Source organism: Hyperolius riggenbachi, chromosome 1 (assembly GCF_040937935.1).
Source record: "Hyperolius riggenbachi isolate aHypRig1 chromosome 1, aHypRig1.pri, whole genome shotgun sequence".
Taxonomy (NCBI): domain Eukaryota; kingdom Metazoa; phylum Chordata; class Amphibia; order Anura; family Hyperoliidae; genus Hyperolius; species Hyperolius riggenbachi.
In genome coordinates, this window is record NC_090646.1 from 615,193,881 (window position 1) to 615,219,995 (window position 26,115).

At 45.6% G+C, this 26,115-nt stretch overlaps 1 protein-coding gene across 2 annotated transcripts in view; it reads right to left on the reverse strand.

Moving 5' to 3' along the window:
- Positions 1-26,115, reverse strand: part of RAI14 (retinoic acid induced 14) — a 221,298-nt gene that overhangs the window by 174,257 nt on the left and 20,926 nt on the right. For both annotated transcript variants that reach the window (XM_068250364.1, XM_068250356.1), the window contains exon 2: positions 1,165-1,244. In XM_068250364.1, coding sequence (XP_068106465.1) covers positions 1,165-1,200 — 36 coding nt within the window. In that variant the 5' untranslated portion in view covers positions 1,201-1,244. The remainder of the gene's footprint in view (positions 1-1,164; positions 1,245-26,115) is intronic.

The window sequence follows — 26,115 nt, forward strand, 5'->3', positions numbered from 1 at the left end:
AGCAACTTTTTATATTGGTATGAGGCTAACGATATTTGAACTTTCTCAGCCATTCTAGCTAAACTTGTGAACTAAGAATTGACGATACCTCTGGGTCAATCCTAATCCCAGGTCTGTGAGCATCGGGTAAACAAGGATCCTTATCTCAGCTAACAACCTCTAACCCCATTTAGATGGTCTGAATTAAGGCATCTTAATGACATGTATTTATGCTTGAAAAAAATATCTGTTTTCCCTTTTGATGTTGCATGTATATAGCTGTCTGTACCACCAGTCTGCAAACTAACAGGATATAAGCCCGGCGAAGGCTGCAAGGCTGAAAGCTTGCTTATTTTTATTCATTTTTAAAAAAAACAAAAGTTTGCTTTCCTAAAACAGAAAGAATTTGCGATAATTCAGGTTGGAGTGAGCTCGAGATGTCTCCCAGGCACCACTGCTGAATATATGCAAATTAACCATTGTACCCTTAGAAGCTAAACACACCTCCAGAACCGCTGGAATGCAATGATGTGTCAGCTTGTTAATATGTACAGAGCCATAATAATCCAACATGCATACAGACTGTTTCGGATTGTTTGATCCTCATCAGTGCATGGCATGGATTAATTTGGCTCTATGGAGTAGGGCTTGTAAATCCGAGAGGCACAGACTAACCAGCAAGCTCATGGTGACCCAGAACTCATTGGGGTGTGTAAGGGACTACATTACATTATTCATTTTTAGTTAGCCAATAAATGGTATCATCCTGATTTATAACTTCTTGCAATACATATGTTGTATGTTGTATAGGTAGATCAATTATTCATCTACTTATATATGAGGATTTTGTTTCTGAGATAGTATGGCTGACAGTTCCCCTTTAATGACATATGAAGTATGCATGTCCGTGCCTGCACTACCTCCATCAGCCATCAGAGAGCACTAGTGTGCACTCCCAGAATGTGCACCCACCACCAGAGGAGGGCAGGAGAGAGTGGCACACTGGCAAATCCAACAGCGGGCTCAAGAGTATTTTATGTACATGAAGTTATGTGACATATCTCATATTCAGATTTTCCTCTGCAGTCCAGCAGTGTAATTTATGTCCTGGTAGATTGCACCGCTACAGAAACCATGTCAACATCAAGATTGCACAATCTGGAGCCATCAGGCATCAATACTTACATCGCTTTTCCGAAACTTTGCCTTTAAACTCTTCATGTTTAGTCCATTCAAGTTTTCACAGCTTTATTGTCCTTCAAAATCTGCAAGATGAGACAAGCAGAACATGTCAGCAGTGTTTTACATGCTAATTTTTCCCTCTTACAATAAATGTTACTGAAAAATAGCATTTCTGCTTCCGAAAACAGTGTGGTGTGTAGTGAGATTACTGGTCTTATTCTGCACCTTCTGTAGTGTTCTGCTTCCATCAGGCATCCTTTTGTACTTAAAGCTGCATTCCAAATAATCAAATTATTTACTTATCTCCGGGCTCATTCTGACAGACCTGTTAAGGCTCATACACACGTCTAACTTAAAGGGGTTCTGTAGGGAGGGAGGCTGAGGATAAAAAAACACCACTTACCTGGGGTTTCTATCTGCCCCATGTAGCAGTAATGTCCAACACCGTTCTCCTCCAATCCGACGCTCCCCGCCGCCGGCAATTATTCGTCTGACACAGACGAATAGTGCGTGCTGCCTCTCGTGTCATCGGAATCTTACTGCAGAGGCACAGTATGAAGTTTTCTTGTACTGCGCCTGCGCAGTAAGCTTCCAATGACGCGGGTGGGAGCGAGCAGGCGCACGGCCACGGCCGCGCAGCCGCAGTTGGACGGCATGCCACGCTAGCCCGGGGAGCGGGACATTACTGCTACAGGGGGCTGATAGAAGCCCCAGGTAAGTGGCGGTTTTTATCCTCAGCTCCCCCCCCACAAAACCCCTTTATGGCGCGTACACACGCCTGATTTCTTCAAACGACGGGTCGTCAGGCTTATCAGCCTGCCGACAGACTGTACACACAGGAAAACTATCGTCAGAACGGCCACCCCGCGGGCTGGTCTGACGACCCGTCGTTTAAAGAAATCAGGCGTGTGTACGCGTATTTAATGCACAACCAACCACACAACATGACCAACCACACAACAAGTTGTTTACCTGACAAGCATGTACACACACGCCAACCAACTCAACAACCAAGTCACTTAAATATTATGCGTGCAAGCTAAACGACAAACTGTACAACATATCCACATTTAAAAACAATAAAGTTGTTCAATTGACTTGTGTACACATTCCAACCTGCCTGATAGTTGCTCAGATTGATCCACCGGTTGGATCTAGCAAACAACCTGTTATCAGTTGGTCATCTGGTTGTTTGTCAGCTGTACATACACCCAACTTATCTTCCAACAGACAAGTTTGAAAGAGAGTTGGACAGATTGTTGGTAGGTGTGTATGAGCCTTTAGCCAGCTGGCTGGAGATAGCCTCCAAAAGTTTTATAGCTATAAAAAAGGGTATCCTTCAAAAACTAATAAATTATAAATGGTATATCTATTCAGAACTAGGCATTAGAGGAGTATTTTTATGTTTTATATTAGTTTCTTGCTATGTTTAAAGGGAACCCGAGGTGAGAGGGATATGGAGGCGGCCATATTTTTTTCCTTGTAAACAATACCAGTTGCTTGGCAGCCTTGTTCTGGCATAAGTAGTGTCTAAATCAAAACCCTGGAAGAAGCTTTTGGCTAATCCAGTAAAACCTGAGTCAGCTGAGTCAGGGTACCTGATCTGCTGCATGCTTGTTCAGGGTCTATGGCTAAATGTATTAGAGTCACAGGATTAGGAGTGCCAAGCAACTGGTATTGCTTAAAAGCCAAAACTCCTTAAAAATTACAGCCGAGGCCTAAATTGTGAGATCTTCACTAACCTTTGTCAGTGGGCCCCTCAAAGTTTCTTCTGTTTCTTCGACTGGTCTACTCATTTAAGGGTGGAGTTTTCTTTTATACCGCTCAACTTTGAGTTACCCTTTCAAACTAGAGTTTGGCTTGGCGAGTAAATGGGTATATTTATGTGAGACCGTAAAAAGGGAGTGCCTTATAATATTTCCCATATACAAAGGATGTAACAACTTCAAATACAATAGGAAGCCCTTTACAGCGCAGTTAGGACAACTGAAAACTTGTACAGACAAAATGCAGTGAACATGTAACAATCGAGGCGTGACTGTAGCTGTGCTAATAATCTGGAAATTACTACGCGTTTTGTTTGAATGCTGACAGGTTACGGTGCAATAAGATGTGAGAAGGTAAGCCAGATATGTATTAGTCAGTGTTCACTTGATATGGTAAAAGATGGGGATCTCTTTGGCTGGAAACTGATGAGTGATCATTTTACCACCATCTGTCGCTCAGATTAATCAGATTTCAGAGGAAATTCATTAGGTAATCAAAGGAGCCATCATTGCCACTAGCTTTGTGTCAATCACTGCAGGACAAAGTTATTGGGTGGCTGTCGATATGCCAGGAGGGGAGGATTCCGTGAGCCTCCCCTCCTGGCATATCGACAGCCACCCAATCTAGAACAGATGATTGTCAGGAGTTCTTTGAATAGGCCACAACAGAACGGAACATCTCTCTGCCAACAAAAAAGGTGTGAGACCTGCAGACACATCTACTCCACTGACAGGTTAACAATACCATCACAACAGGGGTACAGAGTACAAGGCACATTTTCCTGTGAATCCACCAGTCTGGTATATCTGATCATGTATGTTAAATGCCCCAAAGGTATTTACATGAGAGAAACTGAACAAACTCTGCACAAATGTATAAACGGATACAGGCACACTATTAAAGGGAACCATAGAGGATGAACTATACATACCTGGGGCTTCCTCCAGCACCATACGCACAGATCGCTCCCATGCCGCCGTCCTCCGCTGCCTGGATCCGCCGCCACCGGGTCCCGTCATTGTCGCGAGTCGGCAAGTCGGCCGGCGGACGCGGCCAATTCTCCGCATCACAGGGTGCTCTCCCCATACAGATACGCATGTGGCTGCTTACTGCGCAGCCGCATGTGTACATGTATGGAGGGAGCCCCTGTGATGCGGACAATTGGCCGCGTCCGCCGGAAGTGACGGGCCCGGTACCGGCGGATCCAGGAAGCTGAGGACGGCGGCGTGGGAGCGATTCAGGCTTATGGGGCTGGAAGAAGCCCCAGGTATGTATAAAATCTTTGCCTTTTTTCACCCCTCGTTCCTCTCTGGTTCCCTTTAACAATACCGAATCTGATCTTCCAGTTGCTACACACTTTTGTTCCAATGGACACAGCTTAAATGATCTTTGTGTCACTGCCCTGAAGAGTGGCTTCAAATCGTTGAAAGAAAGATTAATAGCAGAGATGACATTTTTAAACTGGTTCAAAGCTGTGGAAAAAGGCTTGAATAAGGACAAAAACTTTTATATTGGAATGAGGCTGATGAGATTTAATGCCATAACTCTTTCTCAGCCTATATTGCATCCACTCTGCTTGTAGCTAAACTTGTGATCTCAGAATTAATGATGCCTCTGTGAATACTAGTACACACCATACAATTTTCTGTTAGATATTTCTGTTATGCTGGGAATAAACGGTATGTTTTGTACCGTGTATCAAGCCGCACAATAGATTTTGGCATGTCCCCGCTCGTCCCCGCACCCTGCCGGATCGATTCCGGCTCGTACCTGCGGGCGGCTTCCTTATCTGCGCTTCGTTTTTTCTTTTGTCCTGCCCGCCAGTATCGAGCACGGAATCGATCCGGCGGGTCATCGGACCCGTCGGATATTATCAATCGAGCCATCAGCAGCTCGATTGATAATAAAATACTAACCGTGCATGCCCAGAATTAGATTTTTTATAAGATTTTCTGTAATTAGATTATTTTCTATAAAGCACTGGTAGAGACTGGTCATTATCTCTGGTGCATTGTCTTCTGGTTATCTCCTGCTGAGTAGAACAATGCCTTATTGCTGGGCTGATAGATGGTTGGTTAGATAGATAATTTCCAACATGTAATGCTGGGCATACACGGGTCTATACTTCCTCATCAATCGAGCCGCTGATGGCTCGATTGATAATATCCGACAGGTCCGATCACCGCGCGGATCGATTCCCCGCGGGCGGACAATAGAGGGGAATCGAGAGGAAGATAAGGAAGCGCCCGTGGGGGCGAGCGGGAATCGATCCGGGCGGCCGCGATGGGAGTCGATCCGGCGGCTAATCGAACCGCCGGATCGCTCCATGTATGCCCAGCATTAGAAATTATCTATCTGGCAGGCAAATCTAAAGGGTCCCATACACTGAGCCGCTTAGCGGCCGATCGATCAAAATCGATCGATCGCAAATCGATTGATCGGCCGATCGATTTGAGGCCGTTTTCTAATGATTTCAATCGATCTGACATGCTGGAAAATGTAGGTCGATCTGTTGAGATTGCTTATCATTTTGCATTGGACCTAATGGAAATCTGATGGCAAAAAAATGCCATCAGATCGATTTTCAATAGATTTCATCCTGAAATCTATTGGAAATCTGTTCCTAGTAAAAAACAATTTCTTAAACACATCAGATGGATCAGAAATCTACCTGATGATCTATCTGCTGCTAATCTAACGAGTATATGGCCACCTTAACAGAAAATCTAACAGAAAATTGTATGGTGTGTACTAGGCATGACAGTCTGAGTCCCAATTGTGTGAGAACTGAGTAAATAAGGGGTCTCATTTATTACTATTATTATTATTTATTCATTAGGCGCCGACATATTCTGTGGCGTTGTACAAAGAAAGAAACGAACATGGAGTACAGAATACAGACAAATGGAATACACCAATATACAAAATACATAATCGATACAAATTACAGAATTGGTAATGACAGTGACAATAGAAACATGATTAGTTATAAGTCAGCTAACACCCTCTCAACACCCCATTTAGATGTTCTGCTACACTTAAGGCATCTTAATGACATGTATTTATGCTTGCAAAAAAAAAAATCGATGTATCCCTTCTGATGTTGTCTGTTCTAACATCTTGTGAGCAGGATTGAAGTCTGACAAAGGCTGCACAGCGAATAGGTCACTCTTATTATTTAAAGTTAGCCAATAAATGGTATCATCCCAATTAAAAACTTCTTGCTTTTACTGATGGTCAACATGGTACAATACTCCACTGCTATAAGCACACAACACATACATTGCGGTACCCTAAACACCCCATAGCTGATACTGCTCCATTTATCACACACAGATAACATCAGGCTGAGCCAGGCTCGCCTCGCCTTCCATTCAGATGGAAATCTCCTCTGGTCCTCACATATTTAGAGAATATAGGAGGAATGTGGAATGTCTTGTGGGGAGCTGTGGGAAGAATGGCTTCCTTTTCTAAAGCAAACCAGAAGAGCCAATGTCTCAGCCAAACACATCACCCTACAGACATCTCGGGAGGCCTGGCCTTATTGAGGCCTTTCCACTGCATGGGCCGGGGTAACAATGGAGGCAGCACAGGCTGTAACCTCCACACATTCTTCAGCTGCAGCTACACACAAATATTTCATGTCTGCAGTGCGTCAGGGGGGACAGTCCCATTCACCACTGTGCAAACACTGCGCTGGAGAGCCCCCCTCACAACGCACCGCACATGAATCAACTCCTCAGAACACTACTTCAGGCTTTAATGATTGTAACATATAAGATAGGATATTTGCATTATTAACCACCTCCCCACCACAGGTTATTTCCCCTTAAAAACCTGAGCAATTTTCACGTTTCACGCTCCTCCCATTCATTCGCCAATAATTTTATCGCCACTTATGACACCAAAATGATCTATACATTGTTTTTTTTTCGCCACAAGTTACAGTCGGCTTTGTTTGGGTGGTACTTTTTGCTCAGAATTACTTTATTTTATCTGCATTTTAAAGAAAGTATTAAGAAAAAAAATTAAAAATTCTCAGTTTTCAGCCATCATAGTTTTAAATAAAATGTGCTACAATAGATAAAAACAGGGCTGTGGAGTCGGTCCAAAAATCCACCGACTCCGACTCCTCAGTTTAGGATTCCACCGACTCCGACTCCACGACTCCGACTCCTCTAATTTGCATATTACAGTTTTGTTGATTAAAAGTATGTAACATGAAATTCGTCTCTTAACTGCCAACGCTTAGGAATTGTACAAGACAACTGAAGTGAGAAGGATATGTAGACTACTCATTCTCTTTAGACTAAAACTAGTCCTTGGTAAGAGTACTTGTAAAAGGTACAAACCGGAACAAAGAACATCTATCAGGCCCTAGGCAATGTAAGTGTGGGTACATGTAAGAATGATGTGCAGGTACTCTGCAGGGGAATGAGGAGATTGTAAACAGACAACACCTCTGTGTTCAATGTGCACAGCATTCTCAGTGGATTCCCTGCAGCTCTGTGGGGAGTGCATATGTAGAGTATAGTACTACTGTGTAACAAAGTAAACCTGAGACAGATGAAATTCAAGTTTTATACATACCTGGGGCTTCCTCCAGCCGCCTTCAGGATAATCAGTCCCTCATTGTCCTCCACCACCTGGATCTTCTGCTATGAGTCCAGGTACTTGAGCCAGTCAGGCGTAGTGCGCATGCACACACTCCGCCGCCAGGAGCATACTACACCTGTGCAGCACTATTGCGCAGGTTCAGAATGTTCCTGGCTGTGGGAGCGGCATGCGGCCGGACAGCGCTGACTGGCTGAATTACCAGGACTCATAGCAGAAGATCCGGGTGGTGGAGGACAGCGAGGGACTGATTAGCCTGAAGGGGCTGGAGGAAGCCCCAGGTATGTATAAAACTTTACTTTTCATCCGTCTCAGTTACCCTTTAATTTGTAGTCACCAAACCAAATTTTAATAACATATCACATTATTTGATTTCATCAGCAAAGGGAGTGCATACATTTGCATAAATCAGCATCAATGCAGAATTATTTCCATCTCGTTGACCATCTCTATTAGTGACACAGCTACACATCAGGCTTTATTCTTACAGCATAGATGTTATTTAGTATATATAAGAGATTCCTGTGTACACATCATATATACAGTCACAATCAGATATGTATATCTGACCTTAAAAATACGGGGACTGCTTTATTGAAGCAGCACAAGTAACTAATTTTGATTGGTTTATTTCATTTTTGTGGACTAAACACAGCTATTACTGTATATATACATTATTTTTAATGACTATTATCCGAGAAATAGAACATTTTATCATATTTTCTATTTTAATTACAGTTACAAATTCATTAGGAGTCGGAGTCGGTGCATTTTTTCCCGACTCCGACTCCAGGCACCCAAAATTGCCCGGCTCCACGACTCCGACTCCACGACTCCGACTCCACAGCCCTGGATAAAAACCAACGCGTTTTATTTGCCCATTTTTCCCGGGTTATTACAACGTTTACATTGTGTCTCTAGTACAATGTATGGTGGTAATATTTTATTTGGAAATAAAGGTGTTATAAATGATATTACAAATAGCTGGCTGTCTCCTGTAGCTTCATTTCCTATTACGCTGACCCCCTTTTTTTTTCTTCTCATTTTTTTTTCCATTGTTTTTGGTTAGAGTTAGAAGATCAACTGAAGTGAGAAGGATATGGAGGCTGCCATATGTATTATTATTATTATTGATTTTGAAAGCGCCAACATATTCCATGGCGCTGTACAAAGTTTCCTTTTAACCTCCTGAGCGGTCTGGACGAGCTCAGCTCGTCCATCACCGCCGGAGGCTGCCGCTCAGGCCCTGCTGGGCTGATTTTTATCAAATAAAGTGCAGCACACGCAGCCGGCACTTTGCCAGCCGCGTGTGCTGCCTGATCGCCGCCGCTCTGCGGCGATTCGCCGCGAGCAGCGGCGAAAGAGGGCCCCCCTAGCCGCCTGAGCCCTGCGCAGCCGGAACAAAAAGTTCCGGCCAGCGCTAAGGGCTGGATCGGAGGCGGCTGACATCAGGACGTCGGCTGACGTCGATGACGTCACTCCGCTCGTCGCTATGGCGACGATATAAGCAAAACAAGGAAGGCCGCTCATTGCGGCCTTCCTTGTTTATTCTGGGCGCCGGAGGCGATCGGAAGATCGCCTCCGGAGCGCCCTCTAGTGGGCTTTCATGCAGCCAACTTTCAGTTGGCTGCATGAAATAGTTTTTTTTTTATTTAAAAAAAACCCTCCCGCAGCCACCCTGGCGATTTAATCAGAACGCCAGGGTGGTTAAGCAATACCAGTTGCCTGACAGCCCTGCTGCAAACTAGGTGCCATGCGCAGCAGAACAGTAATAAGTGTAAAAGGGGCCTAAAAAGGCTTGTGAAGCACTAGGCTATAGCTATGTACACACGCTAGTCTGAACTTGGCCGTGACGGACGAAAACATGGCTGAGAAAAGTGAGTCAGATCAACGCTGCACGTCGTCCCTATGCCTCTCACCCCCACATAGCAACAGACACATTGATAGCCAGGCAGCTGATGATACCCTCTGTACAGCGTCAGGGAACGGTACACGATCCTTGGGCAACAGAGATCCCCAGAAGATTCCCCCCCCCCCCACGTGAGCTGACTAATGTTTATAGAGATATTTAAGCTGAATACTCGCCTGACGACCAAGGAAGATAGAGCCCAGCGACGTCCCTCGACGTTGCGCGTTTCCCGATCCATCCCCCTGTGGGCGGGTACTTTGCGACGTCATGCAAACGGGAAGTCAAGCTAACTATGTACTTTGCGCAGAGTTGTGGGGATCTAAACCACTAGCCGCAATTTTCACAGCCCATTTGCTTCATATTACCTTGCATAGACTAATATCTGTGCCCCTGGAGCAAGATCTGATCCACAATGATGGTTGTTATCGCCGCCTGTCGCTAAGCGTCATTCACATAAATGCAGACCGGTACCCACGTTGCGAGATCATGGAAACGATCGCTCGTCGCTCAAAACAATCACAGATCGTCTGAAAAATCGCATAGTGGTTGTAGGCCTTTGTTTTCTGAATGAATGAAAGCAGAATTTCCCTTGAAATGATCAGATCCCTGCCCCCCCCCCCCCCTTCCCCCCCCGAGAGGTGGAGCATGTTCCCAGTCACAGAAGGGTTACTGTTAGCGCTGTGAGACATAAGCAGGATCTGATCACAAGGAAGCGATTTCCCCGCACATGTCCTAATCTTCAGAGTCCTGCAGATGACTTACAAATGCCGCTCTGTGCTCACCCCGCTCCCGCCTCACAGACGGCGCAACATCTGGAGTTTAACTGAGGATCTTAAAGGGACAGTCATATCTGGCATACCTCACAGACACTCGCAACAAATCATACTTTTTATATCTTCGGATTTCGACCCTTGTCGATCTATGAGGCTTATTTGAATAAACCACAAATTGTTTGTTTGTTTGTTTTTTATCCATCAAATACATGTTATCAACGTTGATTGACCCCTCCATCTACTGCTGATTTATTTAATCCCAACCCCAGACGCAGTAACCAGCCATAATCTCTAATCCCTATTTATTCATTGCCTCCACTAAAATGGATGAATATTACACAGTGTTCTCCCCAGGCTCTTTTAGCCGGGTGCTCCACCCAGCTAGATTTGGTGACCACCCGGCTGTCATCGGCTCACTTTCTCACCTCCTCCTATGCTGTAAGCAGAGTTGCCCTGCATTTTCAACTCGCCCCACCCGGCTACTTTTTTATGCCACCCGGCTACTATTTCATGCCACCCGGCTGGAAAAAAATTCTGGGGAGAACACTGTTACAGAGCATGCAGCGCCAATCTTTTATTATTCCGTCATACAAGTTAAACTGGACCAAATAAACAAAACTTAAAACCCTTATTTAAAGCAAACCTGAAGTGAAAATAAACTGAGATAATGAATTATATGTGTAGTACAGCTAAGGAATAGAACATTCGTAGCAAAGAAAAGTCTCGTATTTTTTTCCAGTACAGGAAGAGTTAAAAAACTTCAGGCCGGCTTCACACTACAGATTTGCTAAAATACTCGATGCTAAAAACTGGGGCAGGTTTTTTTAAATGCAAGCGCATTACCATAGACTTACATGACTTTCAGTACGACACAGATCAGAATGAAATCTATTGGAAATCGATCTAAATGCATTACTGCATCGTTAGATCCAATGCAACTCTATGGGCCATCGATCAGCTGCCAGCCGATACAATACAGTGGGCGGCATTGCAGGAAGTGACGAGAGTGGAATGCACGCTGGAACGCGGAAGAGGTGAGTCATCCCCGCCCGCTGCCTCCTATTAATATGCTCGCTGCTGCAGTTAAAGGCTAGAGGGGGAGCACAGATCAGGGGACCCAGGTAATGAGGGGGCTCCACCCCCCCTTCCCGCCGCTGTGCCCAATACCCCCTTCCTGCAGGCTACCCCCTCCAGCTCGGCGGCCCCCCACACCCACGGCCTGGCGGTTGCGCCCACCGATCTTTGCCACCTGAGGAACCCGCCTCACCCCGCCTCATGGGCGAACCGGCCCTGCTCTTGCTAATGTAATGCTATGGGTGTAATCACACTTGAGCGATGTGATTTTTTTAAAAATTCCCCATAGCATTGCATTAGCAAGAGCTTTTTGAAATCTATCTCTGGACGATATCTGGCCGATTCATACTGGAATCTATTGAAAATCGGTCCCTAGTGTGTGGCACAGATCAGATAGATTCCTGTCAGATTTAATCTGACAGGCATCTGACAGAATTCTATCTGGGTCAAATCTGGTGGCCATCTTTAAATGTATGTTCACCTTAAACTACAGGACAACTGAAGGAACTGACTGTCTATCCTGATCTAATACTGCTGCCTCTAATGCTGGGTACACACAATAAGATTTTCCATGCGATTTTGCGACCCGAACGTTTTTCCCGCATAAATCTGCACTTGATTCAGCGCTCGATTCTCTTATCTTCATTTGTTTTTCTTATCTTTTTCCCATTCCCCGCTATGAGAAATCGAGCGCAGAAACGATCGGGAGCAATATCGGACATGACGGATTTTATCTATCGGATCCATCTATCTCACGGAAAATCATTCAATGTGTATTAGGCATAATACCTTTAGCCATAGACCCTGAACAAGCATGCAGCAGATCAGGTGTTTCTGATATTATTGTCAGAACTGACCGTATTAGCTGTATGCTTGTTTCTGGTGTGATTCAGACACTACTGCAGCCACATAGATCAGTAGGATAGCCAGGTAACTGGTATTGTTTAAGAGCAAATACATTTAGCAGCCTCCATACTCTTCTCACTACAGTTGTCCTTTAAGATTTCAGTGAAAGCTGCATTGTCCCATATCTGCAAACGGAGTTACACTTTAAATTAATACAGGTTCTCTTTAAAGTTTAACAATGTTGAAACATTACAATGGTGGAATTGTCCTTCCAAAATAAATGGTGGTTTCTGCAAAACTTAAGTTGAAACATAAAATCCAGCAGAGCGGGCTAATGACTACAATATACAGCGTTACAAGAACGGCGCACTGTTTCAAGGCAGTGACTAATGGTACAGGAATTTTAAATACATCAATATAGGGCTCAATATAGAAACAAGATTAGGTTACTCGGCAGTCTTTGCAAACTACATCTGTAGAATGTACAACAAGGCCATTAACAGAAAACATTATGCAGCATGTCACAGGGCAATATATTTAAAGGGGCCCCGCACTGCAGTCTTACGAAAGAACAAAATAGGGCTTACCTACAAAATTGTTTACACCTCTCTGAATTTAAACTGTGTTCCCCACCTTCCAGGAACAACGTATGTGCACATTTGCGCTGTCTAATTGGTTAATGCAGACCTGAAATCTTGCACAGGAAAGATGGAAAACACAGAGAAATCCATCCTTTGTCCACCCTCTGTGTGTTTTCTCAGCAAGTAATGAGGCAGTGTAATTTGAGCTGTCAACTGTCTGCCAAGTTGAGAGCTAATAGGTAAACACCGGGGGTTAACCCCTTCTGTGCTCCCAGCAAACCAGGAACTAAATAAACGGAAGGATATCTGTGCCAGTTCTGTAAGTTGTAATGAAGAAATGTTTTTATTTAAAGATATTATGCTGTTGCTTATCTTTTAGAGCAGAGAGGAAGTCCTGAGTTCAGGTCTGCTTTAATTCTAGTCTTTCTTCCTTAATATCCTGTCTGTTGAGCTTAGCCATTTAAGCCACACCTCCAATAATGCCATGCTCCACCCCCTAGGCATATCATACTCCTAGCTACACTTAAGCCTTGTACACACGGTAGATGTTTCTTGGCTAAGACGGCCAATCAGGGGCTGCCTCTGGCAAGAAATATGGTGGTCTGGATCCTCTCCAATGCATTGCCAAGAGATCTCACCTAGTGAATTGGCATGGCCAAGCACAGGTGGACTCTATTGTTCTCCAACTCGCCCAACCCTTCTGTGCCACTCCATCATGGGTTGCGGCCCTCCACCTCCTCCTCCCCTTCATGGCAACTCCGGGTGTGTTCAGGGCCAATTTGATCATTTGATCGAACCTGCTAGATGTCAAAGTTGCTGTGTGTCACATGACAAACACGAGAGACCAAATACTAGAGGCCTCTAGTGGTCACATAAGGTATGTGTCATGGTGCTCCTAGTGTTTGGCCTCTAGACATAGGGACACACAGCCTGCCCCTGCGGTGGAGAGAAGACACCTGAGGGAGCGCCAGTGGACAGGTGAGCAAAACACAGCTGGGGGAAAGAAGAAAAGAGGGGAGACCGGGGGACACGGCAGGTGCATGCAGATTTTCTATAGATTACATATCTGCTAGCCACATCAACCAGTGTATGGACAGCTTAAGGAAAACTGAAACATGATAAACATTAGCATCAAAGTTTTCTGCCAGCCGATGGATAAATCGAAGTGTTAAAAATAAGTAACAATGGGGAAAGGTGAGAGTTTCTGCACTGGCCATTGGCGACTGTAGTCCTAACAGAGTTCATAGAGTACCACTGCTAAGGCTGAAGAGGAAAGTTACTTCAGCTTAGGCCCGGGTCACACGGGCGTCCCGAGACGTCTTGGTCAAATGCAGAAAAGCATTTGATAGCTTTTGGCGGAGATTAGCGTTCTTCAACCCCGCAGGGGGAGGCGCAGAGCTGTGGAGTTGGTACAAAAATCATCCGACTCCTGAGTTTATGAAACCACCGACTCTGACTCCTACGTTTATGAAACCACCGACTCTGACTCCGGTTTATGAAACCATGACTGACTCCTGGTACCCAAAATTGCTCAGACTCTTCGACTCTGACTCCACAGTTTATAAAACCACCAACTCCGACTCCAGGTACCCAACATTATTCCGACTCCACAGCCCTGCTGAGATGTGGCAGTAAACAACGTTGCTTCCAGGGTTGCCTCGACCAACTGGAAAATAAGGATGAAATGCAGTGATTGCGCAAACGACGTTAAACGTCAGGAAATGACAGTATCAATGCTGCCCATTCATTTGAATGGGAGCAATTCGACGATGAACGCCGTGCCCGTTGTTTACTGCCCGCCAAGCGTCTGCGTGAACCGAGCCTTACTGTCAGTTCTGGAAACACTCAGACGGCTGTAGACTAAATTGGCAAGATCGTTTTTCTTAGTGTGAAAATACTACAGCACTCATCTATATTTACGGCAACGTTTTGGAATTTCCCTTTAAATGTATTGTGGCCAATGGAAGGAGGCCAAGAAACTCACCAGCAAAGACAGCTCCTAATGACTTTCCGTGGTCTAAATTTAAGTCTGGGTTACTATTCCAAAAATAACATTGAAGGGAGCTCAGAATAAGTTTTCGCAGTCGCAAACATACTTTAAACAAGGGGTCCCTTGGGTGCTACATTGATGCTGAACTTGATAGCCGTGTTTGTGTTAAACTGGCTGAATGTTGAGAACTTGCAGGCCCTTTGTCACTGACAAGCTGTCTAATCTGGCTTGACCATACATGGTGAGCTGGAGTGGAGATGTCTATCAGCAAGGTCGGGCCATAAATCATTCTCTATGGGCTCTCAGAAGGCATGATGATCAATCTGGGGAAACGCTGGAGGCCAGAGAGGGTTCAGTATGGTTATGAGGAATGTCTCCGCGCCTCAGACCATGTCTAGCCTCAAAATTATAGCTCAGGGAAGCCAGCCATTATTATCATCATTATTATTATGCATTTACATAGCACTGATGTCTTTTGCAGTGCTTTACAGAGTACATAGTTGTGCTGCAAGCTGATAGTCTGAAACCTTGTACACATGCTAGATGGTTCTTGAGTGCCCCAAGAATGTGTTCTGTTGGGGAAGGTGGGGGAGCATGGGACCTAGAGAGGCGTATCCGCTCGTCCAAGCCCTGGCCAAGTCCATTGTTCTCCCTCCTTTCCTCTTCTGTCATAACTCTGCCTACCTCAATAGCAACAGAATGCATCGATAGTCTTGAGGCTGGAAATGCGTCTGTATAACATTTGGTCCCAAACTATCAACTGACGGAAAAAATGTAGCCCCACCCTAAATTATTTCTGGGTGACTACTGTGCTCGGCGAGGGCATGCTTGCGGTGCGGGCTCTGGGACGTGTGTGCACACATGCAGCGGGCGGGGGGGGGGGGGGGGGGGGGGTTCCGGGTTGGGACACACGTGAAATCTATACGGAATCGGGGGATTACTGATTCTTACCTAAGAAGAAACCTTTGTATCCTAATGAGGCTTACCCCAAATAAAAGATTATAGAGCTGCAAGGTGCAATACCAAAAAGGAGCAACATGAGGTACTCTCAGAAACTCACTGTCTACCAATCACAGCGGGGGAGAACACAATGGCCTATCTGGAGAAGCTACACCACCCCACAGACAGACCCTGAGCCTGTGCAATCTGAGCGCCTACAGCCTGGAGATGGAATTAGGGCCACACAGGAAGACATAGAAGCCCCGGAGGAGACTGTGCAGGAGGTGTGAGTAGGGGGCCCTGGAGGATGAGGCCAACTTCCTGCAACATTACAGCAAATATGCACCTGTTAGGACCACCCACTTTGAGACTCTCCACCCACAGCCTGGATTTTACCTGAGGTGAGGAAACGCTACATCCTACCGAGGAAAAAAAACAAAAGTGCAGTTTCCTGATATGTCACTGCTAGGGGTGGCAATGCTTAGGAGAACTCATGGAGAAGCATGTGATCAGTTTAGTGTAATCAGCTGATAGATTTGTAAGGTTATGATTTGCTGGTCATCATCATGTGTTAAACCAGGAAGTCATCACAGCAAATCAGAAACTCACAAATCAGCTGATCAAATTGATCATGCGTCTCCATGAGTTCTAAGTATTGCCATCTCTAGTCACTGCCTGCCAGCAACTGAGAGGAACATGATATTCCATGGACTACATCCCCCTTATACTGCCCCCTATACCCTTCCCACCCCTATAATCCCACAACCACCCCCACCCATGCATTACTCTGTTTTGCTTGGCAATGCTAAATGTATTTGTTCATGCCAATAAAGCTTTTTGAATTGAATTGCATTGGCTTTGAAGGCTTGCTGACCGTTAATCTTTCCTCTACACTTTGCGGGAAGTAGAAATCAGAGCTGTTGTGTGACATTCAGGGATGGGCTATAAAACATGTCACCTCCTTGTCTGTGTTTGGACAAACAGAGCTGTAAAGCTAGCAGATAAGGAGAAGTGTTGTTTCCCCAACCAGGACAGGCAGCCAGGACTGCTCTGAATTATACAGGGACGCCTCAGTGACTACTCCAGACGTTCTCTCACAATGGAGAACAATGAGTTCCCTAAACTTCCCTATCAGCAGCTCAGCACATAATAGGAAGCATTGGCCTGTCTTGGTGGCCTTAAAGAGATATCACAAGGCTGGAACATAATTTAGGTCCTGCCAGTGGTAATTACAGGGTGAGGGAGAGACAGCGATAAGCCGGCCACACACACAGCTATTAATTATGAGGAAAGTTTTAAACAGCTGTGAGCGCAGAGCAGATCAGGGATGGAGTTCCCATTAGGAATTGGGCTACGGACATGGGCTACGGACATCCAAAGGAGGGGAATGTTTGAAAACCCAAGTTCTGGGACCTTTTTTCAAGATACATTTTTTGTGTGTCATACTATTTATTTATTATTTATTTATTTTAAGTATTTATGTAGCGCCGACATATTACACAGCGCTGTACAGAGTATATAGTATTGCCACTAACTGCCCCTCAGAGGGGCTCACAATCTAGTCCCTACTATAGTCATATGTCTATGTATGTATCATGTAGTGCATGCATCATAGTCTAGTGCCAATTTTAGGGGGAAGCCAATTAACTTATCTGTATGTTTTTGGAATGTGGGAAGAAATCAGAGTACCCGGAGGAAACCCACGCAGACACGGAGAGAACATACAAACTCGTTGCAGATGTTGACCTGGCTGGGATTCAAACTGGGGACCCAGCGTTGCAAGGCGAGAGCGCTAACCACTACGCCACCGTGCTACTATCAAGGTATATAAAATATCAAAGTGGTATGAAACTCAGTATTTCTAATTTGCTCTAAAAGATTACTTACAGCATAAAACCTACCACAAAAAAAATGTAGCAGAACAGCATTCAAACAGTTAAACACAGCACTTACTTTTTCAGTGGAAAGCTTGTTACATCCTAAGAGGTGATAACATTATCTTTTGTTTGCATTCCTTTGTCTGCTACAATTAGTAAACATTAGCAAAGTGCAGGAACTGAGCTCTCTCTGCTTCTAGTATGTGTGCAGCACTAGATAGAGTTTAATATACAAAAACAGCAGCTATGCAATAAAAATCAATGGCAGCTTTCAGAGCAGATAAACTGTACTTTGGGAACTTGCTGACCTCTTTTGGCTGCAGTAGTGTTTAATTTTCAGGTGCTTCGGATTTTTTTTCAGAAACACTTGATCTGCATTCTTATTCAGGGTCTATGGCTAAAAGTATTAGGCTGGGTTCACACTGCATATTGGCGGTGCGACAGCCACACCACACCGCCAGAAACAGGCCTTCGGGGAATACCACATTACTATTCGGTATTCCCTGTCTGGCATCCGGTCAAGCAGGAAGCACCGCTCACTTCCTGCCAGCCAAATGATCATGTGCGCAGAAGTGTATCGCAGAAAATACAACGCGTAAAGCCAGCGGCGGCTTTTCACACTGACATGCGCCACCATAGACTTACATGACTTCCGAACCGCCAAATACCAACGCAGATACATGTGCTAACGTAGTTTTGGAAGCGTGTTACATTGAGCACTTCCTGTGCAACACAGCGCAGGTAATATGAAAGCACCCATAGACTTTCATTACCCTAGCTGTATAGTGCGGTAAATTGCCACAGCGCGTCATAGGCCATAACATTCGCCTGCCCAGGATTATCACGGACTGCACAGAAGTGCGGCCTGCTTACTGCATCAGATCCCGCGGATCCCTTGCAGCGTGACAAGTGTGAATGGCTCCTATTTATACAATAGGAGATGTTCGCTGCCTGTTTAGCAATGAGCAGAGTATGGACAAAAATTGTTCAATCTCCGCTCTAGTGGGAACACAGCCCTAAACATGTCAGACTCCATATCCCTCTCACTTCAGGTTCCTTTAAAATCCCTATGCAGACCTTATCACTGAATGGTGAGTGCCAGAATAATTTCTTAGTGTAAATAGTGCTGGTATTTTAAAACTGAGCTTAAACCTGTAATGTGAGTAATGTAATGTAATGTTCATCTCTAAAAGCACACGCGCTTTCATTTTGCGCGCATGATTTTGTGATTAGCGCACTAAAAATCACTGGACACTTCCGTGATATCAGAGCGATCGCAGTCAGCACTGTACCACGATCGTTTCAGAATCGCCCTGAAAATGCGGTAGGTAACACATTTACAATTGGCTCTAATCGCAAAGCGCCGTCGATCGGCGCCAATAGCGGCAGTGAGAACACTGCCATAGGGTAACAAAGCACTAGCACTTTAAAAAGCTTTAGCGATTAGCGGGAATCACCTGCCAATCACTTAAGTGAATAAGCCCAAAGTGTACTACAGTTACTACAAAGTGTACTACAGTTTGATCCCAGCCTCACTGTAAAACACAAGCACACTAGCACAGCACAGCACGTATTTGCACAGCACAGCACCGTATCTCAGTCAGGCTGAAGCAGTGTTGTGTTATAGTGCGGGACTGAGTGATCATCATACCTATTGCTATTTCGGTTTCATACAAGCAGCGCTTTCCATCTACACTTCCCCTGTGCAGATGTATATTTCATGAGGCTGGGAGCTCTCTGCAGCGGTCGGGTCACTGGTAGCAGGGAGATAGTGTTACAGATTCCCCTGGCTGCATTCACCGCTTCACTCTGAGCTCTTGGCATAAGTAAACTGTTTACCTAGCATGAAGGGCTGGGGCGCGTCGCTGCTCTGAGGGATTATTTCCCTGACACATGGGATTTCTATAGAGCCACCTGAGGGTGTGTTATTAAAAATTCAAGCAGGAAATTTGGGTGCCCGCTATCGTAAGAAACTTCGGTGCCGCCATAGGCACCATTATAAATATGGCTATAGTTCCTATTCATTGGGCAATTTCACACTTTAGCTGCTCTTTATAATGGTGCCTATGGCAGGGTGCCAACATTGTCGTAATTGCCACGGATTGGCGGCGGGGGTTGCTTAATGTTAGGCATGGAGGGGGTGTTTTTAAGGGTTGAGCGTGAATGGGCATTAGGTGTGGAGGGGGGTTAAAGGGGACCTTCAGCCTAAACAAACATACTGTCATTAAGTTACATTAGTTATGTTAATTAAAATAGATAGGTAATATAATCTCTTAACCAACCTGTTTTAAAGCCACATCTACACGAGTAGATCGCCTCTTCCGCGTGCCCGCCGCGTCCCCGCTCGTGCTTCGGATTCGATTTTCCGCTCATCCCCGCCTATCTTCCGCTCGATTCCCTGCCATTGTCCCCTCGCGGGGAGCGAGCAGGGAATCGGCGGAAGCAAGATCCGTCCTGTCGGATCTTATCAATCGAGCCGCATCAGCGGCTCGATTGATAAGCCACATCGCGGCCGCAGGGAGCATGAGTCACAGGAGGTGAAAGGAGGTGACAGGGAGCATGAGTCACAGTTCCAACTGTCCTGTGTCCTGATCACCCCTCCTAGCTGCGTGCGCTAGACTTCAAATCTCAAATTTAAAATAAAAAAAAAAACGAATTTGCGCCAAAACATCAGAAGGAGAACAACAACATCAGAAATCCCATCATGCTTTGCCCAGCATCAGGGAACCCCTGGGCAGTTTTTTTCTGTGCAGATAAAAATGAGGTATGGGTAAGAAAAACAAAGTTCAGATACTGTGAAACTGTTAAAGAAACAACAAGCCTTTTCAGTGCTGTTGAGTAGATTTTTAGTCTGGAGGTTCACTTTAAGGTTAGGTGTGGGTAGGTTTTTTAAAGGTTAAGCGTGGAGGGGCGAGACATTTAAGGTTAGGGGTTGGTTAGGGAGAGTTCTGTGTGAGAATATTGTTAGGTTAAAGAGGAACTCCAGTGAAAATAATGTAATAAAAAAAGTGATTCATTTTTACAACAATTATGTATAAAGGATTTAGTCAGTGTTTGCCCACTGTAAAAGCTTTCCTCTCCCTGATTTACATTCTGACATTTATCACATGGTGACATTTTTACTGCTGGCAGGTGATGTCAGTGGAAGGAGATGCTGCTTGCTTTTTTGGCAGTTGGAAACAGCTGTAAACAGCTATTTCCCACAATGCAACGAGATTCAGAGACAGGAAACTGCCAGGATCATGGTCCTGGCAGTTTCCTGTGGGAGGGGTTTCACCACAATATCAGCCATACAGAGCCCCCAGATGATCCGTTTGTGAAAAGGTAAAGATTTCTCATGGGAAAGGGGGTATCAGCTACTGATTGGGAGGAAGTTTAATTCTTGGTCACAGTTTCTCTGTATTATTTACCGAAGTTTTACTACAGTACTTTACACCTTTACAACATAGAATATCTGTGAATTTTACCTATATTCTACTAGCCAAAATTGGGCGCCAACATTTCCTCTTGCCCCTTTTTCATGCACACATTAAAAATACCATGTACAATACAAGGCAGACAGGTTGTCTTTAGTACTGGATTGAAATCATAAAACTGTTTATCACCTGGGGGGGAGGGGGCATGGACCTGAGGGGAGGACCTCTTTCAACTGCTGTATAATGTCTTAATTGTTGCTATGCTAGTAATAATCACCCTTTATGTGCTCTATATAGACTGTTCTCCTCCCCCTGTGTAGAGGTGGGGGGGGGGGGGTGTAAATATACAAGCACTCCCAAAAAAAGGGAAGAGAGAATTTGGGCATTCTGTGACTGGAACTTATGACTATATGCGTACTGTGGTTGCGCTTGAGAAAACTGCTGGGTCCTTGTCATAGGGGCCTGCAATGTAAGTGTTCTGTACACTGTATTTTAACTGCTTAAAGGACTCCAGAGTTGAAAAATAAAAGCAATCTTTACTTACCTGGGACTTCTTCCAGCCTCTAAAAGTCTTGTGGGTCCCTCATCGCCACTCCGGTGCTCCCTCCTGCCTCGCTGCCCGCCCGTAAGGGCTGGTTCACACGGGCGTCTGCTGAGCTTTTGCTTGGCATTGCGTTCAAACGCCAGCGTTTAAATGCCAGCGTTTAAAAGCTAGCTTTTGAAGGCTTTTAGGAAGCGTTCAAGGCTAGCAGTTCTGGTCTCTGCTATTGTTTCCTGGCGTTTACCGCCTCTGAAAGCAGCATGTTGCTTTCGAGACTAGACGCAATGCTGGGGTCTACCGCCAGGCTTTCATGAAAGCCTGCAAAAGCCAGCTCTAAACGCTCCCATTCACTTGCATGGGATGGCAGTAGATCCCAAAAAACGCTGCGTCTGAAATGCCGCGTTAAACGCCACAAAAATGCCCGTCTGAACCAGCCCTAAAGCTTGCCGACCTGACGGTGGGTCAGGGCTTCTCTGCATGAGGAGGCGCACGTGGCTGCCCGTGCACGAACATGCCCATGTCATAAGGCATGCACTGCGCAGGCACACACATGCGCAGAAGCATTATCTGACCTAACTGCTCAAATCTCTCTACACACTACACAGATTTTCAATAGATTTCAGCATAACATTTTTGAAAATCTATGCCTGCCTGCCAGATCGACCCCACACCAACCCTATAGTCCGTGATCTCACCACATGGGCACAGACGTTTAGTGACACGCGGTCGTCACGGCAGATTGGATCTTTCAGATCCCCGAAGACTCCATGCAAAGTACCGCGATTGCCTGACTTCCCGTTTGCTCCTGTTGTGTGACATTGCGCATACCCGCCCGCAGGAAGATTAATCGGGGAACGCTCGTTGTCGAGGGAAGTTACTGCGATCCATCATCAGCTTTACAGATTAAATAAAATAGGTACACTGTTACCCCTATGACACTATTTACACAGCATAATAAAGTTTTGAAACATTGAAGTGAATCCTATACGACACACTCACACTTTTACACACACACACACACGCACATACACACACACACACACACCACATACACACACACAGACACACACACACACACACACCACACACACACACACCACACACACACACACCACACACACACACACACACACACACAGACACACACAGACACACACACACAAACACACACACACACACACCACACACACACACACCACACACACACACACGCACACACGCACACACACACGCACACACAGACACACACACGCACACACACACACACACACACACACACGCACACACAGACACACACACGCACACACACACACCACATACACACACACACGCACACACAGACACACACACACACACACATACACCACATACACACACACACACACACATACACCACATACACACACACACAGACACACACAGGCACACAGACACACACAGACAGACACACAGACACACACACACACACACACACACACGTATTACAATCAAACCACGAGCCATATGTGATCTAGTCAGTTAAACAAACAATCTCCTTCCACTTACCGGATACTGTATAAACACTATAATGAGGGCTACAGAAACTCCACAAACAGCTGCACTGCATATTTACTGGAATGAGTAAAAAAATAACCCCAAAGAAACAAAACACTCTGGAATAAATAAAGCCAATCAGTAAATACTCTGCTGTTTACCTGAATCTGCACATGTCCCACAGTTGTTCTGTGGCTTTATTGATGCTGACAAAAGATCCCAAATACTGTTATACTAGGTACACACCATACAATTTTGTTTTAGATAGATGGTTAGATGGATCATTTCCGACATGCCAATCTTATTTTCGATCGTTTTTCTGATCGATTTCTCATAGAAGTGAATGGAAATATATAAGAAAAGAACAGAATCATATCGGAAATCAATCGGAAAATCGATTGGATGGAAAATCGACCCCAAGAACGCATCGTGTGTACCCAGCATTAAGGTAGCCATACACTGGTCGATTTGTCATCAGATTCGACCAACAGACAGATCCCTATCTGATCGAATCTACATACATATATCCAGGCACATCGCCTCTAGTTAGGACATTAAATAAATTATTAGGGAAAGGGAGGTGCTGAAGGGGGTGTGGCTAGAAACAGCAAAAATCAATTAACCCTTCGCACACTCACATGCAAATGTTCAAACAAATGCATTCACAGATTTACTCATCCAGGCACAACTGTTATCCCTACAGCTAAATTAAAAGCCAGGGTTTTAGTTCACAGAAGAATGCATTCTTATGCTTAGTCACCTATACTGCGTAGAAGTACCCAGGTAAACATAGGTGTCCTAACTCTGGCCCTGTAACATGCATAGTGCAGACATGCAAACACATTCATTGCATCAAACCTATCAATGGATTAGGAGCACACATCCTAACTTCCTCTCCTGGGAAAGACAGTGCATCTTACCAATCGCACAAGGGAGCTAATGTTATGTGTCCATGTGCACCATGCGCATACACCAGCAAAAGCTGTCTGCATGCTGACAAACATACAGGGGAAGGGGGGAGTGCACCGAATTGGACCCTAGCCACAGGGGTCAATGATAAGAATAAACATACATATATCCAGGCACATCGCCTCTAGTTAGGACATTAAATAAATTATTAGGGAAAGGGAGGTGCTGAAGGGGGTGTGGCTAGAAACAGCAAAAGTCAATTAACCCTTCGCACACTCACATGCAAATGTTCAAACAAATGCATTCACAGATTTACTCATCCAGGCACAACTGTTATCCCTACAGCTAAATTAAAAGCCAGGGTTTTAGTTCACAGAAGAATGCATTCTTATGCTTAGTCACCTATACTGCGTAGAAGTACCCAGGTAAACATAGGGTTAATTGAGGGTTAATTGATTTTTATCTGATCGAATCTGATCAGAGAGGGATCGTATGGCTACCTTTACTGCAAACAGATTGTGAACCGATTTCAGCCTGAAACCGATCACAATCTGTGGTGGTGGTGGTGGTGCTGTCGCCGCTTCCCCCGCCCGCATACATTACCTGCTCCGCCGGCGCGACTCCCGGGTCTCCGCTCTTCTTCTCCGCTCTGGTCTGGTCTCCGGCATGCTTCCCATCTTCCTGTCTGGGGGAAGTTTAAACAGTAGAGCGCCCTCTACTGTTTAAACTTCCTGCCGGGACAGGAAGAAGGGAAGCATGCCGGAGACCAGACCAGAGCGGAGACGGAGAAGAAGAGCGGAGACCCGGGAGTCGCGCCGGCGGAGCAGGTAATGTATGCAGCTCTATTGCGTCGGTCGTCGGGCACTCGAACGCCGCTAGCCATGCGCTCTTTACCCGCGGGCGATCGATGGTTATTTTCCGCACGGCGCGATCGACGGGATCAGACGGAATGGATCGAAATTCGGCGTGTAGCGTGAACGATTGGCAGCAGATTCGATCCCAGTGATCGAATCTGCTGTCGAAACGGCGGCAAATCGGGCCAGTGTATGGCCAGCTTAAGGATGGGTTTTTACACAACACATAAAATCGAGACCAGATGATAAAGGGTGTAATGACAGATCCTAGGTTATGTTTTCTACAGGATCGGATCAGACATGTCTGTTTCCAACATATCCGCTGTCTCTAACAGCAGGGGAATGCAAATTATTATTATTATTTAGTATTTACATAGCGCTGACATCTTACACAGCACTGTACTGAGGGTATAGTCATGTCCCCGCTCTCCTCTGTCCCCCTCCTTTCTTACCAAAATGCCCCCGGCAGCCTCTTCCTAGTTTCTGGAGTATTGGTGCGCAGGAGCTGACCTGGCCGCACATGTCCTACATCACGCCCCCGCGACCAGGAGCACACTGCACGTGACGTCATGACTACGTCATGCGCAGAGCGCTCCCGGCTGCATGCGCGCCTGCACACTAATACCTGACTCCGGCGACTCTGGAGAGGCTGCTGGGGGGCATTTAGGTAGGAAAGGAGGGGGTCAGAGGAGAACGGGGGGAGCGGTGGGCATCAGGACAGATGCCAATACATACCTGCTCCCTCCGTTTCTCCCACTTCATTCAGCTCTGGTATCCTTTAGGCCTTGTTTCCATCTGTCCGCTTCTATCCGCTTTTTATCAGCACATCAATGTTAGGCCTCGTTCAGACTATACGCGCTGCCGTGCGCATTTTGGCAGCGTGCATAGTGTGCGACACGCAAGAACGGTAGAAGGGCATAGACAGCCCTTCTACCGTTCCCATCATATGCGCTGCGTGGCAGCGCGATTGCGCTATCACGTACTGCACGCATTTTTGGGAATCGCAGCGCAGATCCCATTCATTGTAATGAATGGGATCTGCAGCGCAGCGCATAGGAGCGCAGATGGCGTGCGATCGGACGCGTTGCGTTCCGATCGCACAGTCATCTGCGCTAAATGATGTGAACGAGATTGATACATGTTGCTGAAAAGCGAACAGAAGCGGACAGAAGCGCGTAGATGGAAACGAGGCCTTACCTGAGGAAAATGACTAAAAATTAAGAATGGCATTGTGGGATGCCACAGTATCACGTGGAAAATGTTCCACCGAGTCATCTGCTAACTGCACAGTGTGACACAGCAACCCCGATACCTCCCTACAGTCCACAGTC